The sequence below is a fragment of the Porites lutea genome, chromosome 7, assembly GCF_958299795.1.
Source record: "Porites lutea chromosome 7, jaPorLute2.1, whole genome shotgun sequence".
Lineage (NCBI taxonomy): Eukaryota > Metazoa > Cnidaria > Anthozoa > Scleractinia > Poritidae > Porites > Porites lutea.
The window spans coordinates 14,854,699-14,876,241 of NC_133207.1; the positions used below are offsets into that span (position 1 = coordinate 14,854,699).

The 21,543-nt window shown below is 38.0% G+C and overlaps 2 protein-coding genes across 2 annotated transcripts; one reads left to right on the plus strand and one right to left on the minus strand.

The window, feature by feature from the left end:
* Nucleotides 1-68: 68 nt before the first annotated feature.
* Nucleotides 69-7,267, minus strand: LOC140942653 (uncharacterized). The gene is made up of 4 exons (XM_073391597.1): nt 6,855-7,267; nt 6,457-6,720; nt 4,761-5,075; nt 69-2,707 (listed from the first exon to the last, which is right to left on the minus strand). Exons 1-4 carry the CDS (start codon nt 7,173-7,175, stop codon nt 2,069-2,071), a joined length of 1,539 nt encoding a protein of 512 aa, XP_073247698.1. The 5' UTR covers nt 7,176-7,267; the 3' UTR covers nt 69-2,068.
* Nucleotides 7,268-10,631: 3,364 nt separating this feature from the next.
* On the plus strand, nt 10,632-20,450 carry LOC140943011 (E3 ubiquitin-protein ligase synoviolin B-like). Its single transcript, XM_073392041.1, has 11 exons — nt 10,632-10,928; nt 11,082-11,174; nt 12,848-13,153; nt 13,809-13,935; nt 14,530-14,629; nt 14,743-14,808; nt 15,096-15,412; nt 15,865-16,040; nt 16,551-16,620; nt 17,582-17,765; nt 19,681-20,450. Exons 1-11 carry the CDS (start codon nt 10,800-10,802, stop codon nt 20,048-20,050), a joined length of 1,938 nt encoding a protein of 645 aa, XP_073248142.1. The 5' UTR covers nt 10,632-10,799; the 3' UTR covers nt 20,051-20,450.
* Nucleotides 20,451-21,543: the final 1,093 nt, after the last annotated feature.

Consider the following 21,543-nt stretch of genomic DNA (forward strand, 5'->3'; position numbering starts at 1 on the left):
GATTCTTCTTTGAAAGAAATCTTTGTACATTTTCACTAGAGGTAACATTATAAATAGCCCTACTTGCATTTCCAAATCTTTTATGCCACTCCCTTTGCAGGAATCTCATGATTTTTAATTCAAATTCAATTTTGAAAAACCTAGAGTACATTAGTAAGAAAACCGTATAACAAAATCCATGGATACATTATTCATAATAATTATATACATTTGTTGGCACCTTTTTGTTACTGTGCAACTAAAAATTAATGTACAAGCTTAAACTAATGATACTGTTGATAAATATTTACAATCAAGTGTACTAAAATAATACAATTGCAAGTAGTACATCAAACACTAGAGTATTTTTTAGGGGTTCCAGAAAACGAAAAGAAAGTAGATTTTTTATAACCACCTTCTTTGTGTCTGGATACCAAAACACTCTTTCACAGGTTTGAGACGGCTATCCAATGATCAGTATTTTTTAAAATAAATTTGAAGTCAAACTTCTCGTCATATTAGGAGTACATTATCATTTTAAACCTCTTGCAGTGATGATTTATTTTATTTTAGCATCCACGCTGAGATCTTAGTTATTAACAATCTGTCACAATTAGTAATAACAGGGCTGTCACTGAGACTTCAGGTAGCCAGGAAGTTCTTTTGGTTATATCATCCCTTTGTTTCCTATGAAAGTAATTGAGGGTTATGCTTAGAAAACCCTGAAAATCCCTGGCCCTTGGTTCTTAATGACAGCCATGAGTGATGACATAGATTTCAGAGTACTTTACTTAAAATTAATGAGCAAAACTATGCAAGTGGTGTAAGTGGACAAAAAAGTTGCAAACCTCCCACTACAATAATTCAAGAACACCCAATATTATTGTTTTCTAGTTAGTTAAGGTTTGTTGAACGGCAAAATATTACTGTGGCTTATTTGTTCACCATTTTGGGCTTCATGATTGTACAGTACAGCATGGTAATTGTAGCATTACATGTATGTTTCTTGTGTGTAAATCTGCCATATTGCATGCAAATTCAGGGTTGTCAGAAAGTTTTGAAGTAGATGGCTAAGTTGTCAAAGTAAGCGGCCAGTCCAGGGACATTTTATTTAAAAAACGCCGATACTAACCAAATAGGCGGCGATTTTCGCCAGCAGTCGGCTACTTTTAACAACCTTGAAATTACAAGAGAAATACATCTGTGAAACACAGCGTAAAAAATAATTATACAAGAAAATGCACGCAATTTTTTGTAAACTTAGTGTACAAGTAAGAGAGAAAATTTTCCTACTATAAACTCATCTTGCACGTAGTTGTTTGTGTAGAATTTTACACACGTGTTTTTTGCACGTATTTTGCATGTGCATCACTCGTTACACGCAATTTACACACATATAAATGCTGGCTGCAATTCCCGTGGCCTGGACTGTATGTGCAAAATTTAACCAATGATTATGAGAAGGTACCATTACTCCTATTGAGATTACATGTAGTATCTACCTTCAAAATTTTTCTATTGCAGCATGTATCTGATTACAGTTAAGACTCATCACAGTCTCAAAATTCTTGGTTTTTGCAAGCTTCTTGGAAGCAATTCTATAAATATTAGAAAAATGTATTTTGTAGTAAGTGCAAAGTGCCAAGGGCAATTGCTGGGCAAAGGCGTTTCAAACTACACCCCTACCCTTCTCGGGACAGGGTTGGTACAGATTTTTGGATCCAAAATTCAAGACTTTTCCCCAAAACAATATTTATTTTTCTAGACTCAAGGTTACCAACAATAGAGACCTTGAAAAACCCACTCCCTAGGAAGAGAGTTCTAAAAATTCTCATTCTGTGATTAAAAGTCTTGGCTACGGGCGAGATTAAAAGGGATTTGACCACGGGAAAAATTTCACTTATAACGCACTTGTTGTAGCTTCACAAAAAATTTCCCACCTTTTACCATTTTTCCAGGTCTGAAAAATAACTCTGGAAATTTCAAGACTTTTTCAAGAATTCAAGACTCTGTACCAACCCTGTCTGGAGTTTTAAAATGTCAAATTTTGTTCACATATGAAAATGTGAACTTGTTCACAATTTGATACTTAGACCTCAGTTTGGCCGACAGACATGGCCAAATCATTTTTGGCAATGCCTGTTTCAGTCTCTAATGAGCCATGATGACTCATATGAATTTCATCAGCGGTCTGGGTGCCACTGCTCTCTGTGACAACAGCTTGAGTTGTATATGCCTGCACACCAGAGTTAATGTCCGGATGCACCTGAACAGTGGCAAGGGACAGAGATCCAGGCAGGCTCTGCTGTCCCATGTCACTTGCTTCTGCTGAGAGATGAGCATGACCGGCAGACTGATCAGAACTGCCATCCGACAAGTGAGACACTGTAACAAGCCCAGATGATGGTGATGCATACACACTATACATCACTGGAATTTGTCCCGCTTGTGAAGTCAACATCATGGAGGATGGGACAACATTTCCCAGGGAGACAACATTGCCATCTTGGTTGGTGGCTATGGGAACCACTACAGTTCCAACTGATTGTAAGTTGTTGGCCTGAGATCCCGAGGCATTATCACCATTAGGCTCGTGAGTCTGGCTGGCATCCTGACCCATTTGCAAGGTGATGGTGTTAGATGTTGTCGTAGGGTTGACAGCATTTACCTGTACAGTCTGTGTTTGTGGCTGTTGAACTCGTTGGATTTGCACTGGCTGAGAAAGAACCTGTGCATAAAGCAAATTTTGAAATAAAGTTCTGGTTAAGAATTGATATAAGAATGGTGCATATACAATTTATTATTGTATCCAAAGATTTCACAAAACTATTGAAACTGAACATGTCACTGTTACATACTGGTCTTTGAACAGGGTTCTCATTAAGTACCCGCAACTGGCTAAAAAAAATAGATACTTAAATTTTGAGCTGTCTACTCAGTTGAGCGAGCAAAAGCCTGAAATTGCCTTCAGCACTCAGTTGCAAAGCTGCCTACTTTTACATCCTAGCTGTCTACTCTAAAACTTAGTAATGAGAACCCTGTTGAATGGTAAGAAGGGAAAAATGTTTCATTAAATTTTAATGTAATCTTCATTATAACAAACTGACAATAGAACAATTTACTTCCATTTCATAGACATCATTTAAACCTGCTCACATTTTTAACCCACCCCAACAATTTTGAAGCTTATTACTAGTGAACAGTGAAATTTATCATTACTATCAGGAAAAATGAGATACTTTGTGTGGCCTTAGTAAAAAAGTGTACAATACACTTGAATTTAACTACTATTTTGCAGGGAAAAAAGCGCTAAATGACAACTAAATTTCATGATGTTCACCTTTTGGAAGTCATTTCACAGAAACTGCTTTCACCAAACAATAATTGTTAAGAAATTCATAATAAAACAGGATCCTTGAAATTTCTTGCAACAGTTAAATTTTTTGAAGTCTAGTGACTTATATAGTCAACAACTAGTTTTACCACCATCATGACTTTTCGAAATACCCAAAAAGGGCAGAAGTAACAAAGCTCAGTCTATAACCACAGAGTGGAATGAGACAAACAACATTTGAATCCCAAATATTCCCAACACTTAACTCTCCCACTGTGTAAAATGATGGAGTACTCAAACAAGACTGAAGAGTCATGTGGAGCATATTTCTACTCTATTGTGACTAAAGAATTTGTTACAGCTACATATTTTGACTGACCCAGTCACTACCAAATAGCTAAATGACAGCTCTTTTTGTTCAACACAGCTTGAGCATATTTAGAATTTGTCAACTTTGCATTATAATGCATTCTTCAGTGTTTTCTTGAGTTGTGCTTAAAAACAGTATACAAAAAATTAATGGAACTGCATATTTTAACCAAAACTGTTAAAACACAATTTCCAGTAGATGACAGCTTTTTGTCCAGCACAACTCAAGCTAATCCAGTATCTGACAGTTCACATTTCACAAGGTTATTAAATTCAGTTGTCCCAAAAGAATAAAACACAATATGCATGTACATATTTTGACCAAAACTGTCAAAACAACAGATGTACATTGATAGCTTTTTGTTAAGCATAACTCAACCAGGTTCTTTGTAACTAACTATATTCCATTTATTAAGTATGTTTACACCTCAAACTTACACTGAAGTTTTCATTTGTAACGTACTTAATCTCCTCAGTCCTTTATAATTTATAGTCTATAGTGTTCTCTATTATTTTTTGTCAAACTAACATTTCTAGATAACCATCAATTAACAGTAAATAATATAACTCATGACCTCTATAATTTATTATTTATTATAAGTTTTTGCAAGTTTCACTGGATGATCACATATTAAGAATTATTCTCTTCTGTATTTTATTATTCTGCATTTAGTGGAGGTGAAAACCCCAAAGGAAACGCTTTATAATCTTTAAAGTCTTGCTTTCACCTCCACAGCTAATCATGTAGTCCTGTAAGATGGTTCTTACTTTAAGTATGTGGTCGAAATCGTGCGATGTGACCATTCAAATGAATCCTCTTCAGCAGTTTTTTAACATGCTACTATTTGTTTTTCAACATCTTGCAAAGTAAAATCTGGAATTTTTGTTCAATTCTGACTTTGGCCACTTTGGGGAGAGCAAGGGTTAAAGTGATACCGTAAAATTGGATCCTTCTTGCAGGTCAACAGAATAACAGAATGCCGAAAGAGCTCAAGAAAACTTTATCATAGGATTTCATCTCACTAGTCCAATAAAAGATGCCTAAAAATGGAGAAGAGAAAGTGAGTTTATCTCCTACCTGTACAGTCGATCCCTGTTGCTGGCCCTGAGAGAGGTTCTGCCCCAACTGAACTGATGTCCCAGGTGCAAAGATAGTTGTAAATGCTCCTCCTGGCATGGCTTGCACAGAATATGATGATTGAACAGAGGCATTTTTGTTTCCACCTTGCTGCTGAATGTTTGACTGTGGAATATAGGTTGTGATAGGGAAGGAATGACCTGTCGCTGGCAAAGCCGTGATGCCAGTCATGGGTGCATTAGTACCTGATAAGGCACCCACTGTTAAACCTTGAGTGGTGTCTATTTGCTGTGTGGTGAATATTCCACCCCGGTCCTATAAAAGATAACAAGTTAAAATAAGTTAACATGACTGATGTGGTATCAAAATGAAAAGAGATGAGAAATTCTTAATATAGTCAAACTTTACTGTAGACCTCATAATACCTCTTGACTAAAATAATAATATGGCACTTACAGAGGAAAGTCTGTCATAGCTGAATTATAGTTGCTTTTAAAATCATTCCTAAAAGGACTCGATAACAAAGTCATCCCTACACACACTATATGGCACAATGTTAATATTGTGGACATTGAACGGATCGCAAAGGACGTTTAAGTTTAAAAAAATTGAAAGTGATCAATAATACATTTATATATACAGATAAATAATTGATCTGAGCATATTGACTTTATTACGCATTTGTCATAAATCACTTAGATGCTTCTGATGTTGTTGTGGATTCTCCGCTCTGCACTTAAAAAACACAAGTTGGGGCTAATCTATTCGTTGACATGCAAAGATCAACTAAAATTATACGTTAATTTAACCTTCGAGCAAAAGATCAGTCTGTCTGTTGAAAGATTGATTCAAAACTTTTATTTGACATTAGCCGCGACTTAAAAAAATAATCTTGTCTTCGATGTGAAGAAAACGTTCTTACAAAGCAAGATGTATTCAATATGATTGCGATATGGCAAACGCGTCGAATATATTTAATGGTAGTTTTTACGCAGCTTGTATCGAGAAATTGGCAAGCATTAAAACAGAGAAATTTCTCGAACGTCGAGAGAATATCAAGTTTCAGGAATCTTGCTCGAAAGCGAAAGAAATTTTTTGCAGGAAAATACATTTGAGTCATTTGAAGAAATAATGCCGTGAAATGCTTTTGCCAAGGCCTCGAACTTCCAAAACAAAGGAGGATTCCCCCAACAAACAAGCACGGGTTTACATTCGTCTCCAAAAATGGGCAAGAAATGTACCAAAGAAGGAAACCGACGCCATATATGGTTGGAATGTTTCAAAGGACACGGAGTTTGAAATTGTACGCGAACATTTGCCGCGAAAGTGGATCTTATCGAATCCAAACACGCCGAAAAGACTAATGTGAAAAACTGCAGTACTGAGGAAAAATGCGAAACATAGACATTATCCCCAACAGTGGTCAATTTGATGTTAAAACTGCTGGCGAGGTTCAGACGTTTATAAATTTGTAATTGGATTTGCTAAACCTGTTTTCAGTAAAATAGGGAAAAGAAAACAAGCATAAGTCCATTTGCTCAAAGATCGAAATTATGGCGAAATTCTAGCGCTTCATTTTTTTAACGAAGATTCGTAAATAAATACACGAATAAGTTGAAAAATAAAGGATATAACGCCGATCTAAATTAAATGAATAAATTTTCGATAAGTGTATTCTTGTTGGCAGTACATGTACCTGCATCTTTTCAGCGTCGTTTTCGTTCACAGTGTAGGTTAAATCTGTTTCCTCGTACCCTGTGGCTGACATTCTCTGGTCTGGGTTGGGAATCTGTGACACTGGAGGATCTGGAGAATTGAGGCAAGTTTGAATAAGAGCTTTGCCGCTCTCTGAGGTGATCATAGGCTGAAGTTTTCTTGTGGCGAACGTATAAACATGGCCAGTTTCCGAAGCGACTAGCAACATCACCTGCGTCCCTGTTAAAGTACTTAGCTCGTACGCCTAAATTGAAATAAAATAAGACAATTTATTCAAAGGAAACTTTAGCAAAAAAAAGCTGATTTTTTTTTCCGAACTGTAAAAAAATTAAGGCATGGAACTTATCAAATTACGCAGTACAGGTAACATAAGCCAACCTTTTTCATAATTCCAGTTTTCCTTTTACTAAAAGTTGTGTATCTTCTCAACTTGTTGGCAATAAACTTCATTTCAATTTTTACTCTTCCTCGGGTCTTTTTCTTCGGTCTTTCTTCCTCCAACATGCTGGTCTCGGCGTCTGCATCGTCGTCGCTGTCTGCCTGTCGCTTCAAACCATGTCCTCCTTGGTGATCCATCGCTGCTTCGAATGCTCCCTGTTCAATCGTTGATGGGTCAAGAACTCCGGTGCTTTGAGCCTGAGCTGAGTAATGCATGGTCTCGAGTGCCTCTGTTGTTGTTGTGGATTCTTCGGTCTGCATTATACAGTTGTAAGATGGCCTTTTATGGAGACGGAACAAGAAAACCTGTTGCCCTTTTTTGTCGTCCCCTTGCTTCTGAAAAAGGAATGTGGGTGGACCAATATGGCGGACCAATGGTCCCGTGACCACAACTTGATCACGTGATCAATAATGTTCAACCAACCGGAAGAGCGCACCACATCGGCAAAATAAAAACTTGCTGCGGTGAGAAGACAAAAACAAACGTTTTGTTGCGTTTGCCAAAGGGGAATAAAGATACATACGGAAAAGCAAAAATTAACGGACGATCTACATTCGAGGAAAATGTTTAAAAGTTGTAAGCATTCGACTCAAGGACAAATCCATTCTTCTGACGTAAAATGTCTCCTGTTGATCCTCGGGTTAAACCCTTTCGTCGGGCCTGTTCGGGCAGGGCCCTTCGGTTGACGGAAGTAAGGCGGCGTTACAAGAGCCCTTCTTCCTGGTTACCGCAACAACAATAATATAGCCTCCAGTCCGTCAAACCTATACACCATTCTCAAGCTTTATTTTCTTTGTGAATTTTCCAAAATTTATAAACCAATAACGATTTTAACAAATTGGCATTGGTTTTATAGATTCTGTTTGTTACTCCGCTTAGAAGTAAGCCTTTGGCAACTTCATTTTAACTGCTTTGTCAGATTTCAGAGATGATGCACAGTTCTTTTGGCAACTAATATTCTTGACCACATATATACCGGAAGTCGCGCCCTAGATAATTTTATTTTTATTTAGTCTTAATTTTTATTTATAGCCTGCCTATAACTAGAGATAGAAGAAGCCAAAAAAGATGAAAAAGGAGAAAGACTAAAATGCCAAGAGAGGGAGGATATTAAACCGCTTCAACTCGGCCCGTAGTCACGGGTCAGTGTAAGACTCTGGGCTGAACTGCCCTCTTGTCACCCCTCTCCTGACCAATGAGCATGTCCCGGAAATTGTGTGTGTCCTTAAATATACCTCTAAGAGATATAGATAGGTATAGATCTTCTAACTGCTAATTAGTGCATAATTTTGGGATAATTGTATGGGAATAATAAACGTTTTAAGCCGCAATGGTTCTCATATATGATTTATTTCATAAACATTTAGTGTCAAAATGGTCTTGATGAAAGATTTGAGGTCACCTAGTAAAGTGATATACGTTAGAACTGATGAAATTGACTAGAATTAAAGGGGAACAGATTTGATAGTGGAAAGTTAACAAGCTTATTATGGCTAAATGGTTCCAGTGGCATGCCGCCTTTAACAAGGTTGGTTCCAACTTCAGGTTTTAATGTGAAAATCGTCTCCAGCCCCCAATCCTCCCCCCTTGCGTGTCTCCCTCTCGCGCTCGTTCTTTCTCGCGCCCACTACTTCCGAGTGTCTGCTACGCAGGCTAACTAAGAATCAACAGAATAATATTCTTGGATAAGCTTTAACTATCATGAAATTACGTTTTGTAGAATATCGGGAATCAGGTACTGAGTCATGATTGTTTTTATTGAACCCACCGTTCATTTTGACTGATAGTTTGCCCCTGAAAATGTGATTTACATTATGTTAAACATAAATACCATAAAAGGCCTTAATCAAATTTCCCTCAGCTGTATCGGGTGGGGTCGTCACATGAACTCCATGATATTACCTATTTGAAAGAAATATTAGCCTTTTTCCCCTGTTTTTAGCGAGACTTGATGGAGAAGAGGGCAATATATATGGGTGCTTCCTTTCCGTATCATATCTATATCATAAATAACCAGATACATTGTGTTACAGGTTGTTTGTGGGCCCCAGCGTTTATCATTAAGGCCATCCCCTTTTTTTTTTCGTTTAGCGTCGAATGCATTTCCAGATACTGGATCGGTCGCAGGGGCGGATCCAGGATTTTTTTTAGGAGGGGGTGCACTCGTCTCTTGCTCTACTTTAACACCAATAAACCACATAGTTTTTTTTTTGGCAGAATACCAGTTGTATTAGAAAACCGCAGGTCATCTCAGAGGGAGGGGGGTGCGCACCCCCTGCACCCTCCCCCTAGATCCGCCCCTGGATAGGTCGGATTGAAAGAAAAAGAAACTAAAAAAAATTACAAGAAGTCTCGGAATAGGAGGTCCTGGTACCCTGAAAAGACGTTAAAAGTTAACATTCACATAATTGGATTAACAAAATGTACAATTTACTGTAAAAAATGTTTCCGTTTTTTCTCTATGCTGTTACTATGATCATTTTTCAGATAGATTAAAAGAATTATTCCAAGTGAAAAATGGTTTAACTACGTCATTACTTTTTTTAAAAAAAAAGCCAAAAATTTGGGTCGGTCGGACGACGCTAAACGGAGAAAAATAGGAGGATGGCCTAACAAAAAGTTTGAAAGTAAATGAAACACGATTTTCGGGTGGTTCAGTGGAAAAGTTCCGAGACAAACAGAAAGGTGGTCAAGCCAATCTTTAATATTAGTTTTATTTAGCCGGTTAATTTTTCATAACGGTTATTAAGAAGTAGTGTTAATAATGTATGATTGATAATTAAAATTCAATTATGCCAGAGCAAACAGTTCTCCTGAACAGATTTTGTTTGGTCCTAGCTACACAAATCCGGATTTTTTTCGGGATTTATAGGGCCTCACAGAATTCTTAGAAAACTATAGCATTTCTAGAGACTTAAAAGGATTTACAACTGAAAAGATTTGAAACTTGAAAAAGTTTCGAAACAAGACGTCTAACAAGAAATCCCAAAGCAAAAAGCTAGTATGAGGCCAACCGAGGCACTCGCCTCGGTAAAATTTTGACGAATTTCGCCGATCATTTTTATTTTACATAAGCGATCATCGGATATTTTTAACGCATCATGATATTACAAAGAATTCAGCAATTCAGTCAATATACTATGAAAAAATTACCATATCATCGATCTCAAGGGGATACGTACGTTAACTCAAATTTTTTTTCAACAAATACTGATCAAAACCATTGGCGAGGTTAACGGTCACCCAGATTATGTAGCTTGTTTCTGATCATTGCTTTTTAAATTCCACTTAAATTAACTCGAAAAAAAATTACCGAAAGGCCCAGAAAACGCTGCAAATCGCATTTCCGAGAGACTAAAGTTCAAAATTTCTCGGGGGGGGGGGGGGCATGCCCCCGAACCCCCCTAGCAACTCCCGCCTGCCTCGGTTGGCCGTTTGGTCTGGCTACGGCACAGAATTCATGTTTCGATGTTCCTTCACAGATTTTGTAGCTGTTTTTACCTATCCAGCATTTCTTGGCGGGTTCAGGTGTAAGAAATAGAACCGGGAATTGTTTTTAGAGAAAACAAAATGAAGATTTTAGGCCTTTTTTGTGATTTTTGTACCGTACTAAAAAAATTGAGAGGAGGCGCTCCAGGGCGCCAACAGCCAGAGTCTGAGCCGCAGTTTTGTTCAGCGGATGCTGTCGAATGATAACAAAGTTCCCGTATGTGCAGACGTGTAGTTCAGTTCCTCTCTAATGTGAAAGCCAGTCATATCCAGCCACGAAAAATCATAATTTTGACACAGGTTGACCGAAATTTCCGAGAAACGGGTACAGCAGTGTTTGTGGATAATGAGCTAATTGTGCAGCCCTTATCAGAGTTGAAAATAATTCGTACATCATGCGCGAGGTAGTGTTGACTGCAGCCAGTTTAGCGCTGACAGGCGCTGTGGTCGCGAATGCTTACTACCAAAAACATCAATTTTACCCTTCTGTTGTTTATTTGACCAAGTCAAGTCCGAGCATGGCGGTAAGTCGTAGACCCTCTATGCTAAATAGAATGGAAAACCTGCTTTCAGTTGCTGGTTTATCACCATCAACTATCATAGATCATTGTTGTCAATGTAGAGTGCTGTTGGAGGTTTGGCATTAATATTATTATCCAATTCCTGTTTTGATGTAGGTTTTGTACATTCAAGCTTTTGTTCTTGTAATTCTGCTGGGAAAAGTGATGAGAAAAGTTTTCTTCGGACAGCTGCGAGCTGCAGAAATGGAGGTAAATTTCATTCATGGACTTAAGTATTTTTATACAATCTGAATGTAGAATCTTATTAATTGATTCAAGGCCATCAGAAGACTTCTTAAGTGACGTTTGATATGCAGGAAATAGATCAGCCCATTTCATTTTCCACTCAACATCAGAATTCCATGCTCTGGGGATCCCCCCACCATGCCTTATGAATTTAACTCTTGTATCAAAAGTTTGCTCTGGTCACCATCATTCAAAGTATCTGTACAAGGCTTTACTTTAAGAAAAATGATAAGGAGACAAGAACCCTTAAGATTTCCGAGATGCCACAACAATAAAAACTAATTGCCCAAGGGCACTGTAGCAGCCAAGACTAAATGAGTAGGCAGCCAGCAATTTTTCTGCTGCCACTGGAATGTTTGCTTCCCACTCAACACTTGGGTTTAATTATAACTTTATTATATAACTTAGATGAAATCACCTGCTTTTCTGGTTGTCCTGCTTAACACTGTTAAACTTTCTGATTGGGTTGGCTGCAGCCCTGCAGAATAGGAGAATGAAAAAATGTTATCGGCTGCATAAAATGATGTTCACAAAAGTTATTCAGATGCTGTAAATATAGGATGCTTTAACATTTGACTTGAAAAATAGCTTCAAAAATTAGGTTACTTCCTATCACCACCACATCGAGCATGTAAGAAGTGGACTGCTTAAACCAGTCACATGGCCAGTGTCAGCTCCCGATAGTTAACTCAGAAAAAAAATGGACGGCAATACCATGTAGAATTTGTGGTTGTTTTAGCGCTCAAGAGATACTTTTGGTGACAAATTTCTACTGAAGATGTATTTCTCTATAATTTTATACTTTTTACACTTTTAAATGTGGCTAAATGTAATTTAGGCCAAGTTAAACAAGAGACTATGCTGGCCGGCGATATCTGTTGCTTATCGTGTGTGGGGTGGGCTTAGGGCTTTTTCAGGGCCCCAGTATATTTATAGCACTCCTTTAGAGGTCAAGTCATATTGCACAAGTTGTCTTTGCTTATACTTGTGTCAAAGCCTTTTGCTCCCAGCCTTTCCCTTCCTCTGAGTGGGGTCTTGGCAAGTATCTGAAAACTTTCGGCTGAGGTTCTCAGTGTGATGGTGCCTTGTGGTTGCCGCTCATAGGGTTGTCATGGTTACCTTCACGCTCACTTGCGGCTCAGTCAGTTTACTCAGGCACCTTCCCTACACCCATTTATTGCAGGGTTTTAGTTCTAAATAAATGCAAAAATTGAGGTATGAAACCTTTTATAATAATTATAGCTTGCATTTTGCGGTGATTTCAATATGCCACGCATCATGAAATGCTTCTAAATTCAGCATATTATTAGTGTCAAAGCCCTACATATTTTAGTGAATAATATGTTTATTCATATTTGTGTGTTCAATCTAGGTATTTTGATGAAAACATAAAGAAAAATATTAATTGACCTTTTCTGTACACGTATAAAGAAATTGGTACAAGATCACGCCAATATATGCAAATTAGGATTTTCCCGTAATTTGCATAACAAAAGTAAGCTCTCAAAAATTGATTAGTGGTCTGTTTTTCCACTGATTGGTAGTCTGTTTTCCAGTTGAAGGTCCATTGTGTTAACAACCACAATGCTATACATCTTGTAACCACTGACCTCAGAAAAACCTCTCTTTTGTTTCAGCATTTAATTGAAAGATCGTGGTATGCAGTCACAGAGACTTGCCTGGCCTTTACTGTTTTTCGTGATGACTTTAGTCCTCGTTTTGTAGCCCAGTTTACTCTTCTGTTGTTCCTGAAATGTTTCCATTGGTTGGCAGAAGACAGAATAGATTATATGGAGAGAAGTCCTGTACTGTCATGGCTCTTTCACGTGCGAGCAGTTTTGCTGCTCATGTTTTTAGGCATGGTGGATGCAGTTCTTGTTCATATTGCTTACAATACAACCATGCAAAGTGGAGCATCTGTACAACTGGTGTTTGGATTTGAAGTAAGAACAAACTTTATCTTATTAGTGCATGCAATGATGTAGACAGTATACAATGCTTTGCCACATGAAATACTCTTTTGTCTGTTGGCATTATTATTGACTGCATTCCAGTGCTGCAGGAGACTGATTTCAAGTGAGTGGTTGAAGAGGGGTCATGTCACCTTTGCAAGTTTTTGTCAGTATTAAAGACCTTTTGGATCAGGTTTTCTTGAAAACCCACAGCACGAACTGCAGTTTGCAGTTATGGGTTTGCAGTTTCGCTTTGTTAGGATGTAGAATTTTAGCAAAGTGTTCATTTTTTAGTGCCATCATGTTGGTTTTCTTCAAGTCACAGTGTTTCACTTTTATTGCCTGAAGAACATGAAGAATTCATTGATTCGAGCTCAAAAATCCAACTGGCACAACAGAAGTTGGTGTAGGAACCTACCTCTTGCTTTTAAACATGAGCCTGTACATTTTTTCGTGGCAAAAAACCTTGTCATAAATCATTTACTGCTGGAAGCTCTTCCTGCTGTTCAAACTGCAGTCGTGACTGCAAACCCGCGGTCATTATTTTCTTTTGTTCCCTAAACAGTTAGTCCAGGTCAAGAAGAAAGGTTGCAAAGCTTTTCATATGAAACTTGAACAAAATGTTGTTATTTTTCTTTTTTTGCAGTATGCAATTCTTCTAACGATAGTGGTAACTATTCAGATGAAATATGTCCTGCATATCATAGATCTTCGAAGTGAAAATCCATGGGACAACAAAGCTGTTTATCTTCTTTATACTGAGTTAATCACAGGTAAGAACAAACTGCATGAAAGTTGTGTTCTTTGAACTTTTAACATTTGTAGGTTTTGTAGCCCAGTCAAACTTTACTTTATGGACACTCATTGTATACAAACACCTCGTTATTATGGATAGTTTTCTTTCTCCCTCTGAAAGCCCTTAAATTTTCTCTTAATGTAATTTGCTTAATACTGACACCCATAAGGCCATTAATGCAGATGGAAGATACTTTTTTCTTGTCATGTCAACAGATTTTCATGGGAAGTTAGCCTAGCTGATATGGACACCTCATTGTCAACTGTATATTGTAATAAGTCTACCTGCTCTGCTTAGAATTATGGCAGATTTCTTAGAATTTTTTTTGTTATCTGCCTTGAACCTCTTCAAAAGAGCAAGTTTCAGTTTCAAGGCTTATAAAAGTAGCAAAGACTAACAAATCAGCGAAAGACTTACATTGTATAAATCAGCTGGACTACGATGTACATAGTACGTTACGTGTAAATTTCACTACCTTTTTGAAGCTGAAATGTTTTTAGTCTATTATGATTTTAATGTTAAAAATGTACCTTTTTGTTGAGTGAATTGAGACTTCCTTTGTCTCTTTCAGGTTTTATCAAGACCGTTTTGTATATTTGTTTTATGGTGATCATGATTAAAGTGCATACATTCCCACTCTTTGCCATTAGACCAATGTACCTGACACTAAGGTGAGGCTAACACTGATTCTTTCATTGTTTGTCTACTCTTGTACTCCGTTGAATTTGTCACAGGCAGCAGGGTATTTATTTACTTATTTGTTTTACATTTTATTTTTCTACAGAGGATTTAAAAAATGCATAAGTGATGTCATAATGTCTCGGAGAGCTATTAGGAACATGAACACTCTGTAAGTTTGTAGTAATGTTCCACTATTCAATGAGTGTTGTTACTCTAATGACTTGTTGTTACAAACAATCTTTGAAGTTAATGAAGTGATGGACTCAAAGAGTGGAGTTATTTTACATGGTATGAATGAAATCTTCTTAGTAATCGGTTAAGAAAACCTTAAATACCTACTTAAACAGAAGAAGTCTATACTTAGCTGCATTTTTACTACCCATTTTTCAAATGAACATTAAATGTCATCGTCATCATTGTAGTTTTTTCCTGATGTTTTTCTTTTGTTATTAATAGTTATCCAGATGCCACAGCTGAAGAACTCCAGCAAGGTGACAACGTTTGTATTATTTGTCGGGAAGAAATGACAACAGGCTGCAAAAAACTGCCTTGTAATCATATATTCCACACCAGCTGTTTAAGATCTTGGTTTCAACGGCAACAGACATGTCCAACCTGCCGAATGGATGTTCTCCGACCTCAACCTCCACCCACTCCAGCACAGCCTCCTCAGCCAGGTCCACAGCCCCCATTTGGATTCCCTCCCATGGGAGTTCCTCCTGCTATGGGGCATCAACCTATCCCAGGGACACTACCCCAAGTTCCCCCAAATGGTAAGGAATATGTTGTTGTTAATGTAGTGGTTGACATTCTTTCATTCTCAGTGGACTATGAATTCAGCATTGTACATCCATTTCTGTAATATTATAGGTTTTCTAGAGTGTTGCTTGTTTGCCGACCTTGTCTTCTCTCTCTCCCTCTACTGCTAGAAACATCTGCTCTTCATTAATGTTCCAAAGGTTATCCTCGAGAATTTGCTACCTTCTTAGCACCACTGGAAAAACTTCTGATAAATATATTTTTGGGTATCCATCTACATCACATTAAATATTGTCTGTCATGCTGACTTGTGTTCAACTTAAGTAAAGTGTAGAAAAGTCCATCTAAGAGGCTTGCATAGGTTGTTTTCTTAAGAAGTGTTGCTCTATTTACCATAATGTCTTTCTTTTGTTGTTTTTTTTATTTTCAAAATTATTATTAATTATGTATGTAATCACAACTCTAGCTGCCCCTGTTATGTTCCCTGGTTGGCCACCAATGGCCGGACCCCCAGTGCCACCTGGACAACCACCTACGGCAGCTGCTACAGCGGTGCCAACACCCACTCCAGGTACACCCCCTACACCTGCAACCACACCCAGCACTAGTGACATACCACAAGATGGCACTACACAACCTCAGGTACTCCAGAATACAAACACATGTATGTTTATTCTATATTATTCCCTAGTAAGTCACCCTTTGATCCTATGAATTTTTTTCTGAAAAAGTGCAATATGAGGCTACTTAATCCATTTTTCTGATCCCCATTTTGGCAAAAAACAATCACAACTATAAATATTTTAAAAAGTTCAGAAACTTTGCTTGCTTAACCCTTTAAGCCCTAAGAGTGATCAGCATCGAATTTCTCCTTGTAATATCAATGCTTTGTAAAACAGAGAGGTTATGAGAATTACGGACGTGATCACACAATGAATTTACTTGATATTTTATCAACGTCTCCCCACTACTTCTGTAGATCTGATCTGAGGGTTTAAAGGGTTAAACTATTCCTGATGAAAAAAATACTGCTTCCTTGGTTTGGGAGTGCTTATAATGCAAAATTTCAAGGAAGAAAGCTTGACCTTTGTCTTTTGCTTTCTTTGCTCCCTGTTCATGTTTTCGTAATGATGTTTTTTTTTTCTTTTTCAGATGCCAGGCTTTGGTTTCCCTCCTCCATTTATGTTCCCTCCTCCCTTTATGATGCCACCTTTCATGTTAGGTGAGTACTATCATAAACACAAGAATTTTTTTCAGTCATGTGCTACTATGCCACCTTTATGTATCACAGTCTCTATGTGGATGTTACATGGTTATCATGCCACACTAGTGTCATGTGGCAAAGGTGTGCTGGGATAGCTTTAAATCTGAGCTCGAATCAATAATCCATACTAACTGAAAGTATAGTTAAAGATTCACAGTCACCGAGAATCTTTACATACTAGAGAAGATTTGAGCAGGCAATCTGTATGGGCCGTTACAATGACAAGCTTAAGTTGAGCCATTGCAAAATCTGCACAGACCAGACACAAATATTTCATCATGTGTGCGAAATAAAACAGTCAGTAGAGGTTTACATCGTAATGAGTACTAATTTAGCTGAGGAGTTTGTCTTTAAAGTTGATTCTACATTAGAGACAATATATCTATATCTCAAGACAGCCTATTCTGCTATTTATAAATTCGATTGATGTTTTCCCCGAAAGTACATTAGTTTTCTACAGATTGTTACAAAATGAAAATAAATGCCTTTCTCTTTGAGATGCCTCTTATCTGTCAAACACCCCTTCTTGGACCGCTTAAATTGAATAAATGCCCCGGGTGTCTATTAGATCATTCATGGCAAATGATTCATCAACAGTCAGTCAGTCAACTCTCCCTAAGATGGACACCTTTGGGACCAGTACTATGTGTCCGTCTTAGAGATAAGTCCGTCTTATAGAGAGTCAAATAAGGGGAGTAAAGAAAGGCAGGGACCAACTCTAGGTGCCCGTTTTACAGAGGTGTCCGTCTTATGGAGGTGTCCGTTAAGAGAGAGTTGACTGTATTTGTATTAGGGTTAACAGAGGTGTACACGAGATTCAAGAACTAACTCTTTATTGATCATAGCTTTGACCACGTAGTATTTAAAGAATTTGACACATATTGTAACTGCTAAAGTATTTTATTATTGTTCCGTTCAGGTGGTCTGAGTTCTCCTGTCAATATGGATTTCTCGTCACTGAATATAGAGCAACTTGTAGCTGTTGAAGGTCAGGAAAGGCAGAATGTGGAGGCGAGGATTAACATGTTACGTACAATTCATGCTCTGTTGGATGCAGCTATTGTTCAGCTTAATCAATATACACAGATGATTAATGAACAGAGGTAAATCAATATAGAACGACCTGGCAAAATCTCTCATCCCTTCTCTGGAAATATTTTAAAAACGTACATGATGAATAGAGGGGATCTCACCAGATGCCCATTTGTGTTAAGTATCAACATCATACCAGATTTTTTCCTCACAAAGTGAAGGTTATAAACTTGTTGGAATTCACATCACATGTGGATTGCTTAGGGCGGGGGAATTTCCAGTTAAATGTTGAGCGGTGTTTACAGTGCGACTAGGGCCACTTAGAGAAAACTGACCAATCTGATTATAGGAAAATATCAATACACTCCGAGAAAGTTGGTTGTGGGCCAATCAGCAGCTCGCAAAAAAAACAATAAGTTAGTACAAGCACGACATTTCGATATTGATAACAAACGTTTTTCAAGGAAGCAAAATGTTTCACAGACTATGTTTTTCTATTCAAAATTTTACATGTAAAACCCAGGACCCAAGCTGTTATTTTGTGATCTACCAGCATCTTCGATAAAAATGCTCTTACAGAGAGCCCTGCAAAACGTAACAGTGAAGTTACAGTTGGTGCTTTCCCTACAGTAAGTCTGGCGTGGTTAAATGCGTTCCAAGGGCCATTTTTATAGGTTCGTTTGACCACATGTTGAATTTCAGAGCATTTAAGAAATGTTTCTTGTTTAAATGGTCAGTCGAGTTGAAGTCAGTTTGCAAAAGCTGGTGCCCCTCATCCTTTGCTCCCGGATTCAAGTCTGGGTGAAGTCTTTTCCTTTTTTTTATTTTCTTTGTAATTTCTTTCTACTGGCGTGGTCTCAGAGACACATGCTCCAGTTTTAAGGGTTTTTATGAGTTCCCTTTGAAGAGTTGCCCATCTTGGACAAGTGTCAACCGTTGAGCGGTGTCCATTTAGAAAGGGGTCTACATTATAGTGAAGGCAGCTAATTAAAGAAGTACCCATCCTTAAATGGCGCCATATGTTGGGAACTGAGACCAATTTCATGGTTTTTAAGCCTTGGGAAAAACAAGAGTCCTTTGAATTTCAAGTTGTTATAAACGAGCGGCCTATCCTTCATGTCTCGGAAACTATGTTTCTGGGTGTTCTTCTAAAATGTCTAAATCTATAGGCATTATTCATAAATCTAGGTTTTTTCTCTCTGCTCACTCTCTTCGAACCTTGTATAATTCAATGATCCTTCCACATATATATATTGCAACTTAGCTTGGGGATTTTCCTACAAATCTAATCTTAAAAGGATAGTTATTTTACAGAAGCGCGCACTAAGAATAGTAAGCAAATCTAGGTACGATGCCCATACTGACCCGATCTTCAAGGAGCAAAAGCTCTTGAAATCAAATGTCAAGATATCCACATGTTTCAATTAGGTGTTTTTATGTTTTCATTTAAGAATTCTACACTCCCTTCAATAACTTTTTCTCATTCACTCAATGAACAACCAAATACGCAATTATAATACAAGGTCATACAAGGAGAGCTCAATCTTTTCGTTTACCGCTATGCAGGACCAGTACCTTGCGGTTTTCTGTTTACTTTCAAGGTCCAAAGTTTTACAACTCTCTGAATGCTAATATAACTAAATCTTTCTCCTGTGCAACTTTAAATAAAAGCTTAAAGAATTTCTTCTCAGTAGGGATTGACTTAATATTGCCTTCTGCTTAAGTTACTTCTTTTTTTGTAAAAGCTTGTACTGCTTTTGCTGGTCCATATTGTCATATTAGACTCGCTTTTTTTTAGTTCTGAGGAAACCTGATTCTTTATAAGCCCCGTGGTTTCTTTCAGGTTTCTTTGCCATCTACTTATTTAACTTTCTTAACTTTATTGTAATGATGTGGGATTATGGCGAATAAATATGAATGAATAAACTGATCATATTAGAGATGTTCACCACTGAGGTTAATTATTTGCAATTCACACTCTTTCAGGCAGCCACCTGTCACTGTATCTAATCCCTCAACAGCAGCAGGACCCTCTGGAGAGACCACGGGAACAGAACCCTCAGGGGCGACAGGAGGAGGGCCCTCTGGACTTAAAACGGCCGGACCCTCGGGATCAGGATCTTCAGAGGCAGGTCCCTCGGGACTCGGGTCTAGTGTGGGAGTAGAGGTTTCACCTAGCTCCTCGACTGTTGCTGGGCCTGTAGGATCAAAATCCGCGGTTTCTGAAGCTAGAGACAATTCACAAACCAACTCCGCCGAGTTGAATGACGAGAACTCTGAAATAAGGCGAAGACGCCTTGAGCGTTTTTCAAGCACGTTGAGCCAAGAAGGCTCTGAGAAAGACAAAAATGATTGACCCTGGTCATGTTACGGTGCTTGTAAGAACAACGAGAAAAAGCGGCGACGACAACTAAAAAGATTTCCGAAAGACGCTGTAGTTGTTCAAGATTCGTGGTCAACAAACCGCCGCATACAAGGATTCTACGAAATAATAATTTAAACTTCAACAATTAGAGAACCCACACGCATCCGCCTTTGGCGGTAACGTGGAGAAAGAACAAAGTGGAGATATAAAAGCATTGATATGTAGGTATACGGACTATTGAAAATACGGCATAACCCATTCACGGACACTGACTTATTCCAGCGCTTGAAACTTTATGTTTTTATTATAATATTAGATGAAGGTTCTAAGCGACTGCGTAGGGTAACGTTGAATAAAAATATTTCAAAGAAAGTAAAAGAACGTTTAATTACTTCCTAGCAGATGTTTATAAATATTCTTAGTTTTATCAAAGCTTTAACCCTCTATTTTCTAATTAATCATAACTATAACAAAATTCTCAAATCTGAATGGTTCTCAACTGCCCTGATTTCAGCCTTAATAGGACAGTACGCGTCATGCCTAAGTAATTGGACAGTACGCGCCATCACGCGCGCGCTTAAATGGCTTTTTTTTTCATAGCTAGCGAAAAAATCTTGGAATTTCTTGTGTTTTGATTTAAAAAGAGCCCTATATATCACAAATTTTGTTAAAGTTATGATTAATTGGTAACAGAACTTCGTGTCGTCCAATTCGGTCTGTAATCATACTCGTGATTAAACAAATCGGACTCCCGCTACGCGGTCGTCCGATTTTGTTAATCACTCGTATGATTACAGACCGAACTGGACTCCACTCAGTCCTGTTACCATTACAAATGACCAAACTAGAAGTGAAACTACAAGTCAAAATCGACTGTTCCCACGGTTAGAAGGATAATTGTGCATTTTCATGACAACAGTCAGGCGACAAGGTGGAATTATTCAAACTCATCATAATAGAATTACTCGGCTTACTGAAAACGTTTCGAAGCCAAAATATTGCATTAAACATGTGGAAAATTGTAAAAAAAAAGTGCCTAAATGTTGCCCAAAAGGCGAAAAAATGCTCAAATTCTGCTCAAAAGTCAAGAAAGTGCTCAAAAGTGCTGGAAGTGTAAAATAGGCCAATGGGAACATGCCTAGATTAGAAAGTTTGTCGTAAAATTAAAATTAAACTCCAAAAGGAGACCAATTTGGGCGTAGCTCATGGGCGCTATTTGAACTTTCCTGTACGTTCAGTCTTTAACACAGTATGACGGTCAGACATTCCCTTTCGCGATCATACCTGTGTGGGTAAAAAATATTACCTGTTCCTCCTGAACATTCTAAGTGAGACCAAACTATGCAGTATACACCACTAAGTCCGTCCATTGCCCCCCTTCCCCGGGAGGGGGGGAGAAGAACCACTTGAAACGTTTCATCGAATGCAATACGGTGTTTTACTGTTTCTATTGTGTTGTCTTTTTGGCCATGATGGCTGTTACT